This window comes from Dysidea avara, chromosome 7 (genome assembly GCF_963678975.1).
Source record: "Dysidea avara chromosome 7, odDysAvar1.4, whole genome shotgun sequence".
In the NCBI taxonomy this organism is placed as follows: Eukaryota; Metazoa; Porifera; class Demospongiae; order Dictyoceratida; family Dysideidae; genus Dysidea; species Dysidea avara.
The window spans coordinates 29,188,199-29,211,543 of record NC_089278.1 but is presented as its reverse complement, the minus strand read 5'-3'; the positions used below and the strand labels follow the sequence as shown (position 1 = coordinate 29,211,543).

The 23,345-nt window shown below is 38.3% G+C and overlaps 1 protein-coding gene and 1 long non-coding RNA gene across 2 annotated transcripts; one reads left to right on the top strand and one right to left on the bottom strand.

Annotated features, from left to right (window-relative positions):
- Positions 1 to 897: 897 nt before the first annotated feature.
- LOC136260173 (uncharacterized) lies at positions 898 to 5,327 on the bottom strand. Its single transcript, XR_010703445.1, has 3 exons — positions 5,183 to 5,327; positions 1,076 to 1,169; positions 898 to 1,024 (listed from the first exon to the last, which is right to left on the bottom strand). It is a non-coding gene; the product is annotated as an uncharacterized lncRNA (long non-coding RNA).
- On the top strand, positions 5,249 to 23,150 carry LOC136260172 (uncharacterized). Its single transcript, XM_066053803.1, has 8 exons — positions 5,249 to 6,478; positions 7,902 to 8,026; positions 9,011 to 9,336; positions 11,621 to 11,694; positions 12,746 to 12,851; positions 15,017 to 15,240; positions 20,373 to 20,672; positions 22,697 to 23,150. Exons 1-8 carry the CDS (start codon positions 5,264 to 5,266, stop codon positions 23,081 to 23,083), a joined length of 2,757 nt encoding a protein of 918 aa, XP_065909875.1. The 5' UTR covers positions 5,249 to 5,263; the 3' UTR covers positions 23,084 to 23,150.
- Positions 23,151 to 23,345: the final 195 nt, after the last annotated feature.

Here is a 23,345-nt window from a genome sequence, read left to right as displayed (position 1 = left end):
TAGCAGAGTATTAGTGCTAGCAGTATAATATACATCACCTTCTGAAGCTGCAGAGACTAAATATTTATTTATATTAAGGCTTTACAACACAAGTGCTGAAGATCTGTAAGACTCCTGGTCCTACAGCTTGCAGGGAAAGGTGCAGAAAGGGAAAAAAATCCATGACTGGACTGGACAGCCTCAAATATAACGTAAACAGGTTTTATGTAGCTATTTGAGTGCATGGATTTTTTGGATGTAATTCTGGTTGTGAAAGACAACAGAAATCCCACTGAGTAGTCTATAGTATGTATGCATTGAGCTGGATCCTCAAAAATATTATTTTAATAACTCATGAATGCAATTACACACAACCTTGAAATTTGGCTCATTTGTAGCACAGGTTAACCCACTAATTAAAAATATTAGTTCAAATGTCTGACACAATAGTTATGGCCAATCAAAATTTTCACCATACATTTCTTATGGGGAAGCCATAAAATGCAGTGTCCATAACAGCCTTTTCCCATACTTGTAACAGAGCAAAACTACATGTGTCTGTTGATGACACCTTTGTTGTCACCACTAATCTGGTTGACTGAAATGTTAACTCCCTCGAGAAAAACAATCCACTTTTAATTTTTAGCTGTTTTTATTGATCCAGTTCAACTTGTGTATAGTCCAGGGGATGGACATACACCACCAGTAGCAATAATGTCCCACCTCTGCTTATACATGGTCATCACTTGCTTATACATGGTCATCACTTGCTCATAATGTCCCACCTCTGCTCTTACATGGTCATCATCTGAAGTATTGGGTTTGAGCACCCTCAGAGACCTATGCATTTTCCCAAGTTTTATTTTATTCACATGACTGCTGTGACTCTAGGCACAGCTTATAACTATCCACAGTCGATTAATATTGACATAATACAATGACAACTTATCACAACAATTCATGTGAAACAAGCAATATGTATATAGTCTGTATTACGTTGACCTGCACTCTCTGTGCACGATGTCAATTTTGTGGAGTCTTCAACCTATATAAACAAGGAAAGTTAAAAATCTATGCATCACAAATATGTTCTCACTAAATAGTGGTGGGGGAATCAGATAGTAGATAAATGATCCGCAATCTGCTCATGGCTTTTGTTGGTTCCATTTCTTTCTAGGCTTATTTATTTCCTGCAAATATGCAAGTTATGTCAATATACTTCTGTGTGTGTGCGTATTTAATGATATGTCTGACAACTCTGGTGCACACACATGTACGCTCACAGTCACAAACACACATAGTTACATGTACAAAAGCATCTCACATACATGTGCTTTGGGCATAATTTCTCATCCATCAGAACTTTTCTCGCAATTTCCCTGTCACACACACACACACATACAGACAGACAGGTGTGTGTGTGTAGCAGTACTGGACTAACCTGTGTGTGTATGCATGTGTGAGTGTGTGTGTGTGTTTTATGGCATGTCTGACAACTCTGGTGCACACACATGCATGTTCGCAGTCACAGCATCTGACATACATGTGCTTTGGGAATAATTGGCTATCCATCAGAACTTTTCTCGCAATTTCCCTGTCACACGCACGCTTGCACACACATACATACAGACAGATAGGTGTATAGTGTGTGCGTGTGTAATGATATGTCTGACAACTCTGGTGTACACACATGAACGTTCGCAGTCACACACACATAGTTACATATACAAAAGCATCTGACATACATGTGTTTTGGGCATAATTGCCATCCATCAGAACTTTTCTCTCAATTTCCCTGTCACACACACACACATGCACACACATACAGACAGACAGGTGTGTAGTGTGTGTGTGGTTAATGACATGTCTGACAACTCTGGTGCACACACACGCACGCTCGCAGTCACAGCATCTGACATATATGTGCTTTGGGCATAATTGGCTATCCATCGGAACTTTTCTCGCAATTTCCCTGTCACACGCATGCACACACAAGCATACAGACACACACATACAGACAGACAGGTATGTAGTGTGCGTGTGTTTAATGATATGTCTGACAACTCTGGTGACACACATGAACGTTCACAGTCACAAACACACATAGTTACATATGTGACTGTCTCAGTAAAAACCCAACTTGTTCGCACAATTAAAAAAAAAATCTTTATTCACTCAGCAGTGTCCAAGGAATGGACCATCAAAGTTTCAGCCTTCTGTGATGTATAGTTTTGGAATTATAGCGATAGACAGTAGGAAGAGCAAAGTAATCAATTTGTACAGCGACTATACTAAAAATAAACTACAGGTGCTTACATTCGCAGCCATAACTTCCGTTTGGATTAGTCTACAATGTTGCAAATTGGCTTAAAACGTTCACCATGGATCAGCACATCAGCCAAGGTATAGTATTAGTCCTGTAGATACTTGCGTATATGGATAAGAAGGCGGTTTGATAGAAGAAACGATGACAATATTGTTTACGTTTACCGAAACATAAACAAACGCACGTGACACGCATACCGTTGAAGCTAGAGAAACAAAACAAATATTTTCAAACTGCCCATGAACAGGCAAATAAGATGGTATATAGTTTTAATCGATTTAAGTCTTCCTTCTTTAAGTGCTGGCCCGATAAAAACTTGCATAATTTTTTTTGTAGCATGCGTAATTTTACGAATTATTTTTAAATTTCGATTTTCTCAATATGCATGCTAATCGGGTTTTTGCTGAGACGGTCACATATACAAAAGCATCTGACATACATGTGCTTTGGGCATAATTGCCATCCATCAGAACTTTTCTCTCAATTTCCCTGTCACACACACACACACATGCATACAGACACACACACACACACATACAGACAGACAGGTGTGTGTGTGTGTGTGTGTGTGTGTGTGTGTGTTGGCTTTCTCTCACTTGTTTAAAGGCTAGTTTGAAGGTGTAGACATTCCTTTTACATTGTTTATTGTGTAGCATTTTGTACTGAACAAGAATATCATAATATTTGTGGATATTGGAGGGAATATCATTGGAGACAGGTGGATTCCGGCAGGTACATGTTAGCAAATATTTCAGCAGCATTTCAGCAGCATCACTACCAGCTAACATAACATATAGCCTCTATGCCACAACCAAATAAATGTTTGATGCGGACTGAAGTGAATTATTTAGCTGAAGACTTATTCAACTTGGGTAAAACAATTTCCCAAAGTAGCACCTGTTTTCTGTTATTTTATCGAAACAATCTGAGTATACAGTGAAACATTGGATATCTGGTTAGCTAAAGCTACTCTACCTGCTACAAGTGAAGATAAGAACAGCAAACAAACAATGCTGCACTTTTTATTTTTTTCTGCCCAACTGTTCAGAAACACTATACTTCACATTTTCTGAGGTTATTGTTATTAAATGAAGCCTTACAAGGCTGTAGTTTTCCTTTTTTTTTTTTTTTCATGCATGACCACAAACAGGCTGTTCCATCAGACAAAGTGAAGGACTATGAATATCAGCTCTACTAACCTGTCAGTCTACTATTGTGGATACAAGTAACGTTATTCAAGTTCTAACATCATCACCTTGCAGAAACTATGGAAAATTTGTGTTGAACAGCAACAGCTGTCATCATGTGATCACTACTTTACAGAGTGCATGTTCGCTAGTCACAATTTGCCTAACAACTTCATTTTCATGTACCATGCCCTTCAAATTTGGTAGACACTAGCTAGAGAGATGCATATCTAAAAATCTACAGAACGATTTTTTTTTTGAGATTCACACTTGACAGGCTGGTTATCCCATGTTGAAAGACACTGGTGAGCGTTTTAACAATTTCTGCATCATCATTGATAAAAAGGAATCCATAGAGTTGTTCTACGTAGTGAGAAACCATTGGAAACGGCGTCACAAACCATAAGTAGGCTTGTTTTGAATGTTATGGGTGGTTTCCGTAATTTGTATCGTATACTAATTTAATTGTCTCCTAATGAAGTTTTAAAGGTTTTTCGAGAGTGATGTAGAACCTAAGAGCAAAGTGTCCTACCATCCTATTAGCTTTGTTCCACAGCCTAGGTATTAGATTATAAAGCTTGAAAGACAAACGGTTATGCTAGACAGCAGCTATGCAGAGTTAGGAGAAGGATACGTTAATGCTGAATTATCGAGTGGATGAATTGCGAATGTAACGGAATGTTTGTGTAGGCAAATCATGGCAGTAGGAACGTGTACTTACACACACTTGGTACACGTGAAAGAGCAGTATCTGTTCTGTTTCTATAGCAACACAACATGGTGAGTTGGCATCATGTGAAGCTACATGACAGTGAAACGTTCAGACAACTATGCACCTGGCAACAGAAGTTGCCGATACACACTCACAGAAAATCAAGCTGGGGGTTGTTCATTCCATTACCATTCACCAGAAATATAAGTACTAGAATCAGCTTCGTATAAAACATTGTCTTCCTCTGTGTAAATAGCTAGTTTCCACATGAAATAAGTTTTTCCTGTAAACTTTATTACAAGGAATGTTTCACATTTCGTGCAATTTATGGAGTTGATTCCAATCCACGTGCAACATAATACTATACAGGACTTGCATAAGTGAAGCAACGGTTGCTAGACGAACATGTTTCGGGACAACTTTCTACGGCGCATATTGGGTCAGAATGAAGGTAACGAGATTTATTCACTAAGTGCTGGGTGTAGTGGCACTGGGAAGCTCTTAAAAATAGAAGATCTAAAATAGATCTTATCATTGGCTTTTTGAAATAGGTGGCTAATTAAATGTCAATACATTACTCACCGATTCTAACTTCACCTTTTTTAACGAGTTGGGTGGTATTTAAAAACACTGATTCACTTCATTACAGCCTATACTAAATCCCGCAAAAGCACTCTTCAGCCACAACACCGTTCCGAAACATGGCCGACAGCTACGGTTGCTTAGCAATTACGACGTTTTACGTCGTTTTACGTCACGCTGCAAGTCTCTATCCGTGCACCAGACCCTTTTTCTACACCCAATATACGGAAAAAAGCAGTCTGGCCACGCGAGACTATATACTGGGCGCGTGACGCCGTTCCAATACCTATTAAGAGTCGTACATGTATGGTATAACATGATTAGACACTCACTATTAACGTAGTCTTCCCACGCGAGACTATTATACTATCACCGAACTTTATTACAACTACTTACATCGTAGTGGTCTTGATCCATACAAACACTCTTTTTTTCTGTCCAAAGCAATGTCCACCTGCCACCATTGTCCACATAGCCATGACACGTGATGCAGGCATACAGATGACACGTGATCAAATCAAAAAGAAGGCGGGAAGAGTGATGGACAGGCGTGTGAGCACGTGTCATAGTCAAGTTGCCCAAGACTCGTTTGAGACTCTGGACGAAATGAACAGAAGCTTAAGCGACGAAGAACTTCCTATCTTTGTCGACTCGTTTCTTGAAGATAACACGTTACAAATTTATGATGAACCCGCTGGATCTGAGGATGAAGTCAATAGTTCACTCGATAGTCTACCGCTGGCGCCAAGCTCAATCGTAGGAATGTCTCCTTCTGTACCAATTGATGACGAACCTGGACCTGAGGATGAAAATGAAGTCAATAGTTCTCTCGATAGTCTACCGCTGGCGCCAAGCACAATCTCTGGAAATTCCTCTTCTGTAGACAAAGCAGCACATAAAAACTCAAAGAAAAAGGTGACAAAAACCTGCAGTCGTGAACCCACCAAGTTGCCTAAATATCAAGCAAAGCGATTTGCACCACTTGGTAGTAGCACCCCTTCAAAGAAACAGCGTGAAGAGAATAATAGCTCTCCTTCATGTGAAGAGAATAACAAGGATAATGTGATACTCCCTTGTTCATTGTTAGATGATTCTGGATTGATAGGTATCTGGAACCTAAGCAACGTGCTTAATTTTAATGGTTGTAAGGAGAAATGCGCCCTCAAAGAACACGAACTAACAGAATATGACGTCCTGAGCTATCACTGTGCCTTTGATAGCAAAACATCTGTTGATCAGAATGAATGGCTAATCCAGTACTTTGCAACTCACTGTCCTTTGACTACAGATGGATTGAAAGATATAAAGAATATTGTATATATAGTTAAAGGGAAGATTGTTTGTTTCAAATTATGGCTGGAAGTCCTTTCGGTGAGTATGTCTAGATTTTATCGCCTCCGTCGCCAGTTTGTTGAATTTGGAGATACCACCAATGCAGTAAAGCAACAACGAAGAAGATCATTATCTCCAAAAACATTGGAAGCGCTGACATGGATGGAGCATTATTTCAACAAAATTGGTGATAAACGGCCAGACAAAGATGCAATACTTTTACCAACGTGCTTAACAGAAAAGCGAATTCATGAGATTCTGTTGGACCAGCTGTATCATGGAGACGAGTCCAAAGGAATATGCCTTTCTCAGTTTAACAAGCTGTATCGACAAGAATTTAAGAATGTTTCAATTCCAAAGGTTCGCATGTTTGTTGATTATGTGTATACAGGGTATAAATGTAACAATGTGCATATGGTGGAAGGTTCTCTTGGTCTAATGATTTATTGTTTGAAGACCATCTTTTGCTTAAGACCAATCCACTGAGCCATATTTATATACCATATAGAGGGAAACTTTGGTGCTGGTTTTAAATCAGTGAATGCAAAAATTTGACAGATTTATTTTTTCCTAACCAGATTTGCATTAAAAATCTTGCATGTAATATAGGCAACCACGTAGTGAATAACTGTGTTGAGATGTTAAGCATGTGTCCTCTCAACCAGTCGAACTTGAGATAAAGGACTGCCTGAACTAACCAGTTAATAGAGCCAAGTCGCCCTGAAAGCTGTTGAACTCGCTAATGTACAGTTAGCTAAGAAAGTGGAAGACACATGACAGTGGAAATATCAGCAGCCAGGATGGGCCATATTAATTTTAATGTTAACACCTACCCAAAATTGGCAAGAAGGCAGTGAAACATGGCATAGTGGATTCCATTCTTTCACTATGCTAATGCATTACCTGTCTCACATCTAAAAGAAACCTCCTTCTCCAACAAATGGTTTGGGCCATATAGATTAGTTGATGTGGTAACCTCTAACCTTAGACTCCATACGAAACACAGATAGTACTGTACCATTTTTCATTTGTGTTACTCCTTGTAGCACACACCTCTTAAATATATTGTTGTACAAAATGCGTGCAAGATTTGAGTAATTTGCCAAATTTTATTACACCAAATACAACTGCAACAACAATTCACCAAATTTTCCCTGTACCATGTGTGCTACAATCCTTTTTATCATTTCCAGATAGGTAAACATCAAGGTGTATTCACACTTTCATATAATGTGTATTTTGTGTGCAATCAAAAGATTTCAGGTTCAGTACCTGGTTATGCAGTTGGTGTTGCTGTTTCCTTGAGTAAGAAACTTTACCTACATTAATTGCTCCAGTCTACCACACTGTATTATGAGGACGGGTGGCCAGGTGTTAGCTGTGGAAGCGAATGCCTTGTGGTGTTGGATAGTTTATGGACTTCGGATCCTTTCTGTGTGAAACCTTCCTGCAGGCTACTAGTGCTGGCACAGGAAGATTCAAATACACAATATATACATGAGCGTACCAAGTGGCGGCCTGTGTGTCTTTAGCAGTGCACAGGCATGGTTCACTGGGTGGCAATGCTGTGTTTCACATGGCTGCCGAGGCTTTGTTTGTGTGTGCATGTGTATCTGCAAATTTGGGATACGGATCAATATTGTCACATCAATTGTAAACCACGATGATTTCAAAAAAGACTTTGCATGTACTACTACAAGCTCACTCAGAATGTTGTCGATAAAGAATTGTATAAATTGCCTTGTTGATGATTTGGTTATCTTTATTTTGGTTTGCATTATAGCAATGCCGATTTAGCAAATGTGATTTTTGCATTCTAATCAAACTGGAATCCAGCAAGGCCACAACATCAAGTGAAGAAAGAAAAAGGCTTGAAGAGCTGCTAAGGGATCATATTAGTTTGCAAAAGTAAGTTTTCATAAGTTAATTTTAACATTGATTTGTTCGCTATGTGTAACAAGTGTACACAAAAAATGGAATTTTCAACTAGAGTAGGGACCATAGCACATCGATAAAAAGTACTGAAACAAGATGGGGAGTAGTGCACAATATTAAATCACAGTAAAACAAAAAGAAGATCCCTACTGTGCTGCAGTATGGATATACCGTCCATGACACTTCTTATTGTTTTACTGTGATTTAATATCGTGCACTACTCCAGCTTGTTTCAGTACTTTTTATCGTTGTGCTATGGTCCCTACTCTAGTTGAAAATTAGTGTACTTGTTTGTTAACTTTTTTATTATTATTATGACTAGTTAACCCACGCATACCATATCGAAAGAAAGAAATGGTGCCATGTGCCCCAGCTCTATCAATTATTGTCTGAAAATTGAAGTATCCATTACGCTTCATTGTCAGCTGTATTCAACCCGTTACACAGCAAATCAAGATTGCAAATCAAGAACTATTTGAAAAGCACCTCTGCAATCAAAGTGGCCACTATGAAAAATATGGATGATTTCCGTGACAAAGGGAAACCATCACATGCTACCGCCAAATTGACACTTTTCATTGTCAGCAAAGATGAATGGGACACAAAGGTGGACATTGGTTTATGCATTGTACGTACTGCGGTGTTCCAAAAGCACCTCTCGGGCCAAAGCGCCGTAAAACAGTGAAAAAATCAAGCCTTTATCGAGTTATACTTTTCTGAAGGCATCAGGTAGTCAGTCAGTCAGCCAGTAGAAAATTCCGTTTAAATAATTATAGCAACACTGGGAAAGGTGAGGCTGGTTTTGGGCGATGTTATTTCATGGGCAACGCCCACCGCTAGATATCTTTATCGTACTATATGATTCATACTATTTGTGCAGCTCATGTATAATGCATTTAAATACAATGTGAGCAAATTGTTTGAATTAAAATCTCCCATTCACTTTTATTCATGTAGCCAAGAGCGTCAAAGATACCGCAAGAACCAACTAGAAGCAGCTGAAACCCCTGGAGGATGCTTGTCCCTCATTATCGATGGAATGGATCAGAATAAGACGAACATTCCCAGCCTTGTCCGTGTTTCAAAATCATGTCAAAATCTTTGGACCCTTAGGACCCATTTGACTGGTGTTGTGGTCCATGGACTAGGGCATCACTGTTTGTTTGATTACCTGCAATGGCCCCATGATTGTAATTTAACGCTTACTGCCATCTTATTTATATTAGAAGAAATTTCCACATCAAGGGTGCTCCCATCGAAGCTTTATGTTCAAATGGATAATTGTAAGTGTATTATGGAAATTGCTACAGTGTATAGTATGTGTGTACCTATTTGCTATATATATATCAAACGATATGATAGTATTGTTTAAGTAGGGATCGCCCCAAAAATGGTGCAACGTTCAAAATTCTGCCTTCAAATGTAATAAAATACTTACAGGTGGCCAGATATGGAATTTTTTTAAAAAAATTGCTAAAACTCCATTTTTAGTCTCTCACTGCCAGCCTGACCACAGTCACAAGGCTAGAGACCAAACGAAGCAGTGCATGGCTGCCATTTCATGCCACATTAGTAAACTCAACAGTGGGATGTGCCTTTTTGGGTTCCGACAAGTGTAGGCCCTCTGTGTCTTGTCTTTCCTTTTATCTTCAATCGGGCTGCTTGTTTTCTTCATCCAACAAAACCATATCGAGACATTAATTTTTCGTATTAACATTTTCTTTCAGCAGCATATTTGATGCCACAGAATTGTTTCAGAGCTGGATTTCAGAAGTGCTTCAGTCCCGGCGCTACTATAAGAGATATACTAGCTAGATATCTGTAACTTTGTGATTAGGATCCCGTTTGCGATAGGTTCGTGACCACACCCATCAAATAAAGACCTAGGTTGACTAATAGCGATAGAGTACGGAGACCACACCTCTTTACAATCTAGTGTACATAACAGTAAACTAGGGCTGAGCGATAGTATCGATAGTGCGATATATCACGATAGTGATATCACTATCATAGTTATGATAAGCTCAGATCTGCATTATTAATAAGCTTTCTATACTGTTTTACAGTTAGTATTACCAGCTTTCTTATAAAGGAGTGGCCTGTAAAAACTATACCAAAAGTCCATATTTATCATTCGCCCACAGAGTTAATTAATAAATGTCCTGGTCATGTAAAATAGCTCTCTGTAAGACTGCAAATCATAGCTATACAACTAAGACTTTGTTAAGAGCAAAGTGTTTCAAAAACTATCAGGATAGTATTCACTATCGCGATATTTAAGGAATAACTATCGCGATAGTAAAAGTGATAGTAAAACTTTTACTATCGCTCAGCACTAAAGTAAACAAGATGACCTCACCCCACTAGCTAGCTACACACCCCTTGGCTGACTCTAAATACTCTAATGCAACAATCATGTGTGATATTCTAATAGAACAGTCACAAGTTACACTGTAGCTAGCTGTGCTACAACAAAACACTAAACAAACTAGTATATTTTTAAAGTCTATGCAATAAAAAATACTTAAACAAGAGATGAATGATGGTATTACAACATAGCTCAGTGGGAAAGTCCCTACTTTGGCACATTAGCTATTTTGTTCAATGCCAAAGTAGAGACTTCTCACTGAGCTATGCTGTAATACCATCATTTATCTCTTGTTTCACTACATAGTTCCCTACTTCATATTTATTTAAATTAACAATTTTTGATATACAGTGGAACCTGTGTTACGGTCACCTGGATTAAGCGGTCACCTCTGCATAACGGCCATGGTCACGAGGTCCCAAATATTTTCCCATACAAATGTAAGCATTGTGGTCTGCATTAAGCGGTCACCTGTCTAACGCGTATAACGGCCAGCCAACAATTTGCCTATGAATCACTGTATACATAACTTTCTCCTTCGTATAGCGGTCGCTACCTTTTATGGTGGCTTGTTAAGCCAATTTCCTGGTACCACAGCACCGTTTCAATTAATGCACAATTATCACACTTCCTGCCTTTCAATGAATACTATATAATCAATCAGGCTTTATTGCTTAAGCATATTCAATAGCTATAACCAACATTCATAGACTCACTTTACCCTTTCTGTATTAAATATTCAGACTGTATTGCGGTTGACGCGAGCCTCTTAATAATAATTACTCATTTATAACGGTCATAGCCACTAAAATGCTGCTGACCACCCTATGCAGGTTTTCTCTATAACAGCCACCTGTATATAAAGGCCAGATATATCTAGTCCCAAGGTGACCGTTATAGACAGGTTCCACTGTACTAGATTTACGTATGTTATGTTGATACGTACATAAGAAAACAGAAAACAGCTTAGGAAGAAAAGCAGTAATTATGCAAAGACGGTTGCATCATCATAATCTAAGTTGAAACCTATTGGACATCAAACATTTGAATTACAGCTTTTGAGGTATTCAAGCCAAATTACAAAATGTTATTTACAAAGTATTGGATGTGTATAAAATTCAAGCCAAATTACAAAATGTTATTTACAAAGTATTGGATGTATATAAAGTACTGTATTTAATACAATGTACAATTTTCAGGTGTCCGAGAAAACAAGAACAAGTTTGTGTATGCATTTATGTCATACTTGGTGGAAATAAACATTTTCAGTGAAGTAAGTGCAGTTATACTGTATATAATACATACAGATATGGTTGTATGTACCCAATTACTTATACTGTGCATGTTATGCAGCATAATCTGTATTATTATTATTACTAGCCCTTTGTGCAGGTGAAATTTTCAGTATACTTACCGTATTCCTTGCTAAGAAATTATTTGTGCCTGTGATACTGCTTGCTTACAAACTATCAAACTATAGCACATATCAATGCTCCATATATTCTAATCTGTACCCTTAATTAAACAAACTTAATATTGATTGCTTCGTAATTATAATAGCATGTTAGCAGCATGTATCTGTTACATAATAAAATAAATAATATTGCAAATGTACATATGCTATGTAAGGGATTGGTTTGCGTATCAAAGTAGATTTATCAGTTGACCACTTAGTGATGACCCTAGACTGTGTGTCTGTATATGCCTGTAGTATTCCAGTGTCATCTATCTCACTGGCTGCTCACTGAATTATTGGCATCCTTAAATGTACATTCCTTGCTGTGGAGCACTTATTGCATCATGTCATTATTTTGGCTAGTATTCAACTCTCGCTCCAAGGTAGTCCTTAGTTGCAAACTCAGTGTCTTTAATCTGTTCTAGTCTCCCCTTTTGTGGATCTATTATGAAGTTTCTTCTCAGTTGTCTTCTAGAAAGTGTTTCTTGGTACTGTCCCTGTTTCCTACTCTTCTAGTTCAATCTCCTGGTAGATGAATTTTTCTCCTGTTCACAATGGCTGCTATTCTTCATATCAGTAATTGACATGGTAACATGATGCTATTGTATTAATACACCTGATGTCACTCCTCTTGATATAGCAACGTGACATCAGGTAGTTATTATTATTTTAGTATACACTCTAGCTTTTGTATATAAATGATGTTGATTCTAATACAGGAGACATAATTTATGAGTTGTGTGTTTGATGGTTATCTCTGACATTCAGTAACCACACTCAATGATTTATACAATTGACTGTGTTTAGTAGATGCATCAGACACTTTGGTATATGCACTTTTGCATTATTTTAGTGGCATATTTTTCAGATCGAGATTGGATTTTTGATGGTGGGTCATACCCACGAGGATGTGGATCAACGTTTCAGTCGGCTTTCTCAATATTTAAGTAAACGTTCAGCAACTACAATGGAAGGTATGTATACACTGTGTGTGTGGGTGTGGGTGGGTGGGTGGGTGTGGGTGGGTGGGTGACTTCTGTTATGTGGTTTGCAAATTATTCTAATGAAATGGACACTAAGAAAAAGTACTACCTAGGATTGTATATTGTAGTGATAAATGGTGAATAAGATCAACATTGTGAGGTTGTTACTGTATGTTTAGATGCTCCACCAGGAATTTAGTATGTTAGCCCCATTTTCATTATAGCCCATGTTATGTGATTTTGTTCAGTGCCAACTTAGGGACTTCCAACCTATCATCATTCATCTCTTGTTTCACTACTTTTTATTAGGGCTGAAACAAATACTAATACTCGTTAATAGAATTTCGTACTCGGGTAGTTAAATTGGTACTTGAGTACTCGTTAGTCAGGCCACCCAGCTCACATGATGTATTTGTCACCAGGGAGTGACACTGTGACACAATGAAGTTTGATTGGCTTTTTTTGTCAGTAACAATAACATCAGTGCTTTAATACAGTGTGTGTATCATTGTTGTTACTTGAAAAGCTGTAAACTGTTTAAGGTTGTTACAAAACATGTCTAATGGGTATGACTACATGCAACTAGTATTTGTGAGTACTCGATTGTTAGTTATAGAATTTGTGAGTACTCGATTGTTAGTTATAGAGAGTACTTGGATACTAAAAAACCATGATCATTCCAGCCCTACTTTTTATTGCATACATCCCTACTTCATTTAAAAAAAATTTAAATACTGTTGTTTAGTAGCAATTTTATGGTTTACGCTGTGTAGCCCCATTTCATTCAGCCCATGATATTCTCCATCAGAAAGTCTGTCAGTTAGAGGGGCTACATATGTCCTCAGATCCCTGTATTAAAGCCACTACCAAATCTGGAAATGGAAAATCCTTGAGATAATCTTGTAGACACATGTTAATCAAGCCATGCAGAGATGGCCCTGCATGTTGCATTACACATTATGCCTGAAATTTTACATCACAATGTAATTCAACTAATACAAATATATTGCAGGTTATATTACAAGTACATAATGAGTTGATACGTCTAAAAAAAGCCGTGTAGCAAGCTTTTGCCTCGTCAATGTGTTCATAACTATAGATTACAAGGCCCGCACCATTGTTTGTCAGTTGTTAAGCACTTGTAAATCCCAAAAGGAAAGTGGTGGTTCACAAAATCTGTAGAGTCATCACACCCCGCTGCAAAGAACCAACTTAGAACTGTTTACCAGCGTGAAAGTTTAAAGCACACTTCATTACTGTAGCTTTTATTTCTAATCCAACAAGTGAATGTGTTACAATATAATATTCTCAATAGTACCTTCACGTATTATTTTGAAATACGTCAAGCGATTAGCCAATAGAATCAGTATTACACTTGTTTGTCAAGGTCCCTTGACATAATAATAATAGTAAATAAACCTGCAATACTAATTTGATTGGCTAAAATAGTGTGGTGTGTTTCTATTAGAAGTAAATGTCTGACTTGACAACTAGTGTTACCATAGTAATAGATGCTCAATGGCATAGCAAAAATATGGTTGCTTAGTAGCCGTTGCTAAGATAAATGTCATTTTGAGACCATAGCAACGGTTATTAAGTGTGATTGTTCTTTTACAGTATTAATTTTTTTGAATTTCTGTTGCCTAGTAACAGTTACTATGGTTGTTGGATTAATTTGCAATAGGTGAATGGCTGTGGTATTCGGGATTAATATTTCTCACATTGTAAACAGGAAGGAAATAGTGCTTGACTTCGCCTCGCACTTTTTTACTCCTTCCTGTTTACAATGCTCGCACTACTAATCCCGAATACCGCAGCCATCCATCCTCTTACATGCATGCTGCTTTCACCATTCAATTATTTTGCTCACGTGGGTGATACTAGAGCTGCAATAAACATTCGATATTCGTTCATAACATTTTATCCAGATACATTCGGATATTTGTTGACTAGTAAATTACAAGTGTTCTAGGCATTAATCAAAATTTTACTGAATAGTTTTGTATTCGTTGTTCAGCTGTGGGTGGATACCTGGTGTACTGAAAGTGGCAACAATAATTCCAAACTTTCATCTTCCTTGACTATTATTTATTTACTATAATTGTGTTTATTTAATAATACCATTTTATACTTTTGGTTGGTTTCCTTTATTATAGATATGTTGAGGTCAGCTAAGACGAGTAATCCAGATGTTGTCCATGCCTCTGTCATGGAGAAAGTATTTGATATTAGGAAATGGATCAGTCCACACATTGAAGTAATCAAATACCACACAGAACCCCATGTCTTTTTATTCAAACGAGATGCATCAGGAAAAGTAGTGATGCAGTACAAATACTGGTCTCATGATGAATGGATTGGTAATTGTGTCCTTTTAAAGGTATGTGCATCACCACATAACACTCTTACTGTACATGTATTGAATTGTATTAGCTAACTATACACTAATGTTTTAGCTGTGTAATGGGCAAGAGTGATTTGCCTGATATGTACACCCAAGCTCGAGGGCATAGTCTGAGAGCATGGGTACATATCAGACAAATCACAAGTGCTCATGATACAACTGATATGTACCATGCCTAGCAGGCTGATAACAGGCAACCAATCATCTAAGCCAATATGAGGGAAACCACTGGATTTATTATATAGACATCCCTGTAAAATTTGATTGAGTCAGCAGTAATTGTAATTACGCATTTATGAACAACAATAGGAAAATTCTATGAATGTCACGGGAAAATTCAATTTAGCAATTTTACAACTGTTTTACAGCTACTGCATCGATTAAAGAGTGTTCACCAAGTTTACTAAGTGGCAATGGGGGTAAACTTCAGGCTAGAGTAGTTATCTTGCTGTACTCAACAAGTGAACGTGGCCCGTATTCAAAAACGTGGTGAAACACTTATGAATAGGCTAGTTTTCACTTTAATCTAACATTTCTTGACTCACAGGATAGAAAGGGTGACCAATTGCCTCAGTCTGATCCCTGTAGGGTACAATATCAGACGCATGCTTTTCATCACTTGATTATAATAAACTCCCGCAGTTGATTTTGGCTTGAACTTTAAAAGAAAGCGGTGGTACATCTCCCTTAAAAGGCCAGCCATGGTTTAACTTAATGTACAACCAACCAGGCTTTATATGATATGTACCCTGAAATTTGCCTTTGAAGTTAGGTGGCTTCATGCTACATTCAGGTATAGTCAAATTCCAAAATCGGATGCTTTTTGACCTCACATTTTCATCCAAATATGGATGATGCTTCACTAAATCATCCATTTTGGATGATTATTACTCATCTCTCTTATAGTTACATAAGCAAACATCATCCAAAAGTGGATGATTATTGCTTGATTCTCTATATAGTGAGTGCTTATGTAAGCAAATATCATCCAAAAGTGGATGATATTTGCTTGATTCACTATATAGTGAGAGATGTATGCAAGAAGCATCCAAAATCGGATGTTTCTAACCATCCAATATTGGAATGTAAACTTAGCCTTCCAAAATCGGATGTTTCTAACCATCCAATATTGGAATGTAAACTTTGCCTTCCAAAATCGGATGTTTCTTGCCATCCAATATTGGAATGTAATTTCTGTCGTCCAAAATTGGATGTTTCTTGCCATCCAATATTGGAATGTAACTTCAGCCTTCCAAAATTGGATGTTTCTTGCCATCCAATATTGGAATGCAATTTCTGTCGTCCAAAATCGGATGTTTCTTGCCATCCTATATTGGAATGTAATTTCTGTCGTCCAAAATTGGATGTTTCTTGCCATCCTATATTGGAATGTAATTTCTGCCTTCCAAAATTGGATGTTTCTTGCCATCCAATATTGGAATGTAATTTCTGTCGTCCAAAATTGGATGTTTCTTGCAATCCAATATTGGAATGTAACTTCCGCCTTCCAAAATCGCATGGTTTTTGCCATCCAATATTGAAATATAAGTTTTGCTTTCCAAAAATGGATGTTTCTTACTATCCATTATTGGAATGTAAGTTTTGCTTTCCAAAATTAGATGGTTCTTGCCATCCAATATAGACTATTTCCGAAATGACGTCTTGCAAACTCTATTTAGGGGACTCTTACGTTTTCGAGTACAGCTTCCCACGAAGAATACTTCTAAGGACCTATCATGCGACTTCTAGAGATAATTTCGAAATGAAATCACCAGGTATTGTTAAAGAAATGCTAATTTACCTCTACTCGGAAAAACAGGCGAAAAATTTAAACCCGAGTAAAAAAAATTGTGTTATTGCCTTATAGCTGTACCTGTTAGTTTTAGCTCGATATCTTCTTCCTGTAGTACACTAACAAGTCGACCTCCATTTACGGCCCATAGAAACAGTACTCAAAAACATTGGAGTCCCCCAAATAGAGGTTATTGAAACCTCAATTATTTTAAGTGAGATTGGTAGCATACATCTGCAGATGATCAGTTTCTGTGGAATTTTCAGTATGTGTAGGGATCACAATAAAAAAAGCACTGAAACAAGAAGATAGCAACACAGTGCCACTGAGTGCATTCTACTTCAAAATGGCCCAAAAAGCATCCTATGAGTTTCTCCAACTTTTTGGATTAGAAATTTTTCACCATGAGTAGGGATCACAATAATGAAACAAGAAGATACTGGTAGTAGCACAATGCCACTGAGTGCATACATTTTAGTTCCCATTATAGCCACACACACATGTACACAAAATATGGGCGGAATCGTGCTTAACTTTAGTCATACAATGCTGCTGAATCTATTTATTTTAATGCTTTACAGCACTTAACAAGTGCTGAAGGTCTGTAAGACACCTGGCTCCACAGCCTGGTTAAAGATGTTTTGAAAAAGTACAGAAAGGTGAAAAAGTCCATGATTAGGCCTAGACAGGCAATCAAGATGTCTTTCTCCCTGCTAATTTCATGTATTTACATTCAGAAGAGTGACTTACTATCTTTTAGAACTACATAATGGAATGACGCAATGAGTTTGCAAGTCTGTTTTTGATGCGTATTTTTGGCAAGAATCATGAACCTTGACAATCACTGCCATGAACCTACCGCACTTAATAAACCTACATGAAAAAAGACAATTTTGTGTTTCATATCAAGCTGTTTCTTGCATTAACAAACAATAGAAAGCAACGAAAACAGCAAAATTACTATCCATGACCCTACCACACTTAATGATATTGCTTCTTATTCTACTAGTAGAATATAAACACTTGAGAAATGGTTTTGTGGTGACAAAAACTAAAACGCTCCTCTAAGGAAGGTGTCGATACAGAAAATTAGTGCATGAATATGGTTTCCTTGCTTGAAGAAGACAACCATGTGATTGAAGAGGAGAAGAGAAGCAAAGTGCAGAAGGTGGATATTCTTTGTAACCAGAAAAGGCACATGCTACCGGTGAGCTAACTGTTGTGAAATAAAATGTATTCCATTATTGGATGGCAAGAAACATCCAAATTTGGATGGCAAGGAATGTATTCCAATATTGGATGGCAAGAAACATCCAAATTTGGATGGCAACAAATGTATTCCAATATTGGATGGCAAGAAACATCCAAATTTGGATGGCAACAAATGTATTCCAATATTGGATGGCAAGAAACATCCAAATTCGGATGACCAGAAATGTATTCCAATATTGGATGGCAAGAAACATCCGAATTTGGATGACCAGAAATGTATTCCAATATTGGATGGCTAGAAACATCCAAATTTGGATGGCGACAAATGTATTCCAATATTGGAGGGCAAGAAACATCCAAATTTGGATAGCGACAAATGTATTCCAATATTGGATGGCAAGAAACATCCAAATTTGGATGATTGTTGCATAAATCTCTCACTATATAGAGATATGAGCAATAATCATCCACTTTTGGATGATTTTGTTCCTTTGCAATAATCATCCAATTGTGGATGAAAATGTGAGGTCAATAAACATCCAAAAATGGAAACGAACCATACCTCGCTACATTTGTATTTATTATAAAACGGTATGCAATAAGTTAGTTGGCTTAAATTGGTTACAGTGCTGGGTTCAAGCCTTGATCAGTCTCGTTAACCTTTTGGTATAAACGGTTTTAGGTAGCAACAAAATTGGACTCATTAGGTATCAAAACACATATTGTACATTGTTGCAGTATGGTGTTGTACTTCCGATTCCCAAGAGAATAGTAACCAATCTTTAGCCATACAACAATTCCATTCTAAGCACATTGGCAATATTGATGTGGCACACTAAAGCGTGGTCTGGCAAAAGTTGCTATGGCTTCAGATTTCAATGGTCTACGGAGAAAAGTGAGGGCAAAAGTATTGAGTGTTCTATTTCCCTAAACACAAATAACTCAGCATGAAACAAATATGCAATGTACTTTTACCTAGTAACTTACTTGTTAACAGCACTACTCTGCTTTTCAGTATGATCACAGTGCAACCTTCCTTATCCGGACCTCTATTATCCAGGCACCTCCATTGTAGTTTATTGACCATAATGAAGTTTGGTTTAGATGGGGGAACCTAAAGGTTGCTGTTTACCTGTTTGGTGGCTTGTTTATTCTACTAATAATAACTACCACTTGGTTGCTAGGTGATAATGCATTTTTACAGCCCAGGGGAGTAACCATTAATGCTCTGTAGTGACTTCCCTCTCTGCTTCTGTTGAGGTGCCTTTTGGCGTACCACAGTATGTGTATATATACAATGCATGAATCGTTCACTTCTACTTAAATCAAAGAAGAACGGCAACTTTTGTTGGGTGAAGTGCATGTCATATTTGACCCGATGAGTGACAATCCAACTTGTTTACATAATTCTGTTTTTGAGATAAATACCATTGAAATACATTGGGTAAAAATGCATGTTCCAAAAGCAATTTTGTAACATTTCAATTACTCCTTAAACAGTGAAAGAAAACATGAACCAGAAAAACTGATATATCACTAGATTTGCCTTTTCATGGAGAGTAAGAATATCTTTTGTGTCATTTCTGTAAGACAAAGCAAACACGAGTTATGTGCGTTTGTGTACAATCCATTACCATTTAAAGCTTGACCAGCCTTCTTGCTTAATGGCATGGGTGGATATAGGCCAAACGCTGTGCCTTGATGAATGCCCCAGTTCATGACAAACATGATGGCACAAGTCCCAACTTCATATAGCCTGTTGCACTCATGAATTATGATCAATTAAATGAGCACCAAATAGGCACTGTACAAATTAATTGTTTTGATTTTCTTGTTGTCTGTTGCTATAACTCCAAAAGTACTCACCAGATAAGACTGAAACTTTTTAACAGCCCATTGTATTTTACCTGTAGACAACAAAGAAGTTGTAAAATGAATTTTGAGAAAATGCAAACAAGTTGGCTTATGCCCAGCGGGTCACATATTCTACGTGTATGTAGTAGGCATGGCACCATACACCTCTTTGTGTATATCAGTAACCAGACTAATTTTTATTGGCATCTATAGAGAGTTGTGTGATGTGTATGTCATGTTCTGATTGTAGTCTGTACCAGTGGGAAGACCAGAGCTTGTGCAGCCATCACTGGTGAAGCAAGATCTTGGGCAGTTACGGAGAGATATCCCTAAATATGAGTTATCTGGAGCTCTTTCTCCAGAAGACAAGGAGAGATGGAATAGGGATATTTCAGATATTGAGAATCGTTTTGGCACTACCCAAGAGTGCTCCGGATGGACTTTGGACACCATGCTACCTGTCAATGAACGAAGTAGACCTGCGCCATCAGATGTAACTGTTAGCGAAAGAGTTCAGAAGTATGCTGCATCACATAACAGGCGTCGCCCGGTTAGTTATCGTGCTGTTATCTTTTGTGACATGCCAGTAGACAATAAACAGCATTAAATTAAATTTATCAACACTACAAATGAATGGGCTTTTTCATTAAATGTTATAGTTAGACTATATAGAGCTAACAATCTTACAATCTTGTATGGATAGGTAAGCGTTGGCGAGTGGTTAACTATTACTTGCATTGCTAATTCATGAGGATTATCAAGTTTGAGCCATGTGAACTTTGTTGTCATGCTTAGACAAATACCATATCCCTGTATCATTCACAAAACAGCATGAAAGGATAACACTGTATGCAAGTAGTTACCCCACGAGTGCAGCCTAAATCACCAGTATATAGAATTAGATATAGCATGTATATTTCTAGCATCACTGCCAGCTATTCTTGCCTTCTTGAATCACTAGTTCCTCTATACAAGAACTACCAGGATTTGTCTGTTTATGGAAGTAATGTTTTGTGTTGGTACAGCAAAAAAGCAAGTAAGATATGGGTGTTGTAATAGTAACTGTCATCATTTCTTGGTTGGAAATAGCCTTCTTCTTTGTTCCCTTTGACATTCTAGAAGTTTGTGAAGCAATGGGTTTTCACTCACTAAATCACTTACCGTACAGTACACTTGTACTGTACATTAGGGATCACAGAGATTGACACCTTTTCACAATAGAAATTACACCCAACCCAGACTATCGATGCATTCATGGCACCTGGTCTATATTGGTTAGGCCCAAAAGTGTCTTCAGAGCAGCCAAATATGCTTCCAATAATTTGCTATCAACTTTAATTTTGCGAAATTTTCTACTGACTGGCCTGCCTGCCTGCCTGCCTGCCTGCCTGCCTGCCTGCCTGCCTGCCTGCCTGCCTGCCTGCCTGCCTGCCTGCCTGCCTGCCTGCCTGCCTGCCTGCCTGCCTGCCTGCCTGCCTGCCTGCCTGCCTGCCTGCCTGCCTGCCTGCCTGCCTGCCTGCCTGCCTGCCTGCCTGCCTGCCTGCCTGCCTGCCTGCCTGCCTGCCTGCCTGCCTGCCTGCCTGCCTGCCTGCCTGCCTGCCTGCCTGCCTGCCTGCCTGCCTGCCTGCCTGCCTGCCTGCCTGCCTGCCTGCCTGCCTGCCTGCCTGCCTGCCTGCCTGCCTGCCTGCCTGCCTGCCTGCCTGCCTGCCTGCCTGCCTGCCTGCCTGCCTGCCTGCCTGCCTGCCTGCCTGCCTGCCTGCCTGCCTGCCTGCCTGCCTGCCTGCCTGCCTGCCTGCCTGCCTGCCTGCCTGCCTGCCTGCCTGCCTGCCTGCCTGCCTGCCTGCCTGCCTGCCTGCCTGCCTGCCTGCCTGCCTGCCTGCCTGCCTGCCTGCCTGCCTGCCTGCCTGCCTGCATGCGTGATGTCTTCAGACAAGTGCATCTGGACAGCCACAAAGGCTACTGACTATAGTGCCTTTTGGTATACTGCAGTACATATATTGCATGCAATGCATGCATCATGGACTTACCTTTGTCAATGCAAGATGCAATAAGGCTTCCTCTCTGCAGTTTTAAAGTTCTACACGTATGCAGGTACACTGAAGAACTGAATTTTCAGTTCTGCAAGTATATAGAGGGACTGAATTTTCAGTTCTGCAAGTATATGGAAGGAACTGAATTTTCAGTTCTACAAGTACACTGAAGGGACTGAATTTTCAGTTCTGCAAGATTTCAGTTCTGCAAGTATACGAAAGGAACTGAATTTTCAGTTCTGCAAGATTTCAGTTCTGCAAGTATACGAAAGGAACTGAATTTTCAGTTCTACAAGTATACGGAAGGACTGAATTTTCAGTTCTACAAATATACGGAAGAACTGAATTTTCAGTTCTATAAGTATACGGAAGGAACTGAATTTTCAGTTCTACAAGTGTACGGAAGGGACTGAATTTTCAGTTCTACAAGTGTATGGAAGAGACTGAATTTTCAGTTCTACAAGTATACTGAAGGAACTGTTTAAAAAGAAGTGCATGATTATAAACACATGTGTATATTGTTTCCTGTTCTCTTCTCATATAGATCCAGATTGGAAAGCAACCAAGATCACGAAAAGACAACAGGACTATTACTATGCTAGAGCCGTTAGAAAGTGGAATTGCTACTGTACAAGAGGATTTATACCAACCTGGTGAATATGTGACATTAAAGTGTCAAAAATATAAAGAATTTTTACCTCAAATTGGAAAGGTAGTGGTTGTGAGTGATGCAACAATCAAGGTGGAATGGCTAGAAGGGGAATACGAAGAAGAGTTCAAATTTTGGAAAGGACGACGTGGCAAAATTGTCACTGAGGAGTTCCCGAAAAGAGCAGTGATGGGAAGAGTAACACTTACAGCCTCAATGAGATTAACAGATAGTGATATTACAATATTGAAGGACAGTTATGCTACAGCAGAATTTGTGTAACATTAATTATTACTGTTTTTGTGTGTTGTTTTTTTTGTGCTGAAAATTTCACTAAATTTTGTCATATTTTGACATTTAACTAAACTGCAAAATCGAACGTTAAATTGTTGCTTTTCACAGTAATTATGCAAATATCAGCAAAAATTCATCTAAATTGATTGATTCTCCAGTAGGAAACAGAAAAATATGGGAAAATATGTCAAATTTTGCAGAAAATTTGATAAAATAGTTTTTCCCAATATAAAATAGAGATTGTTATTAA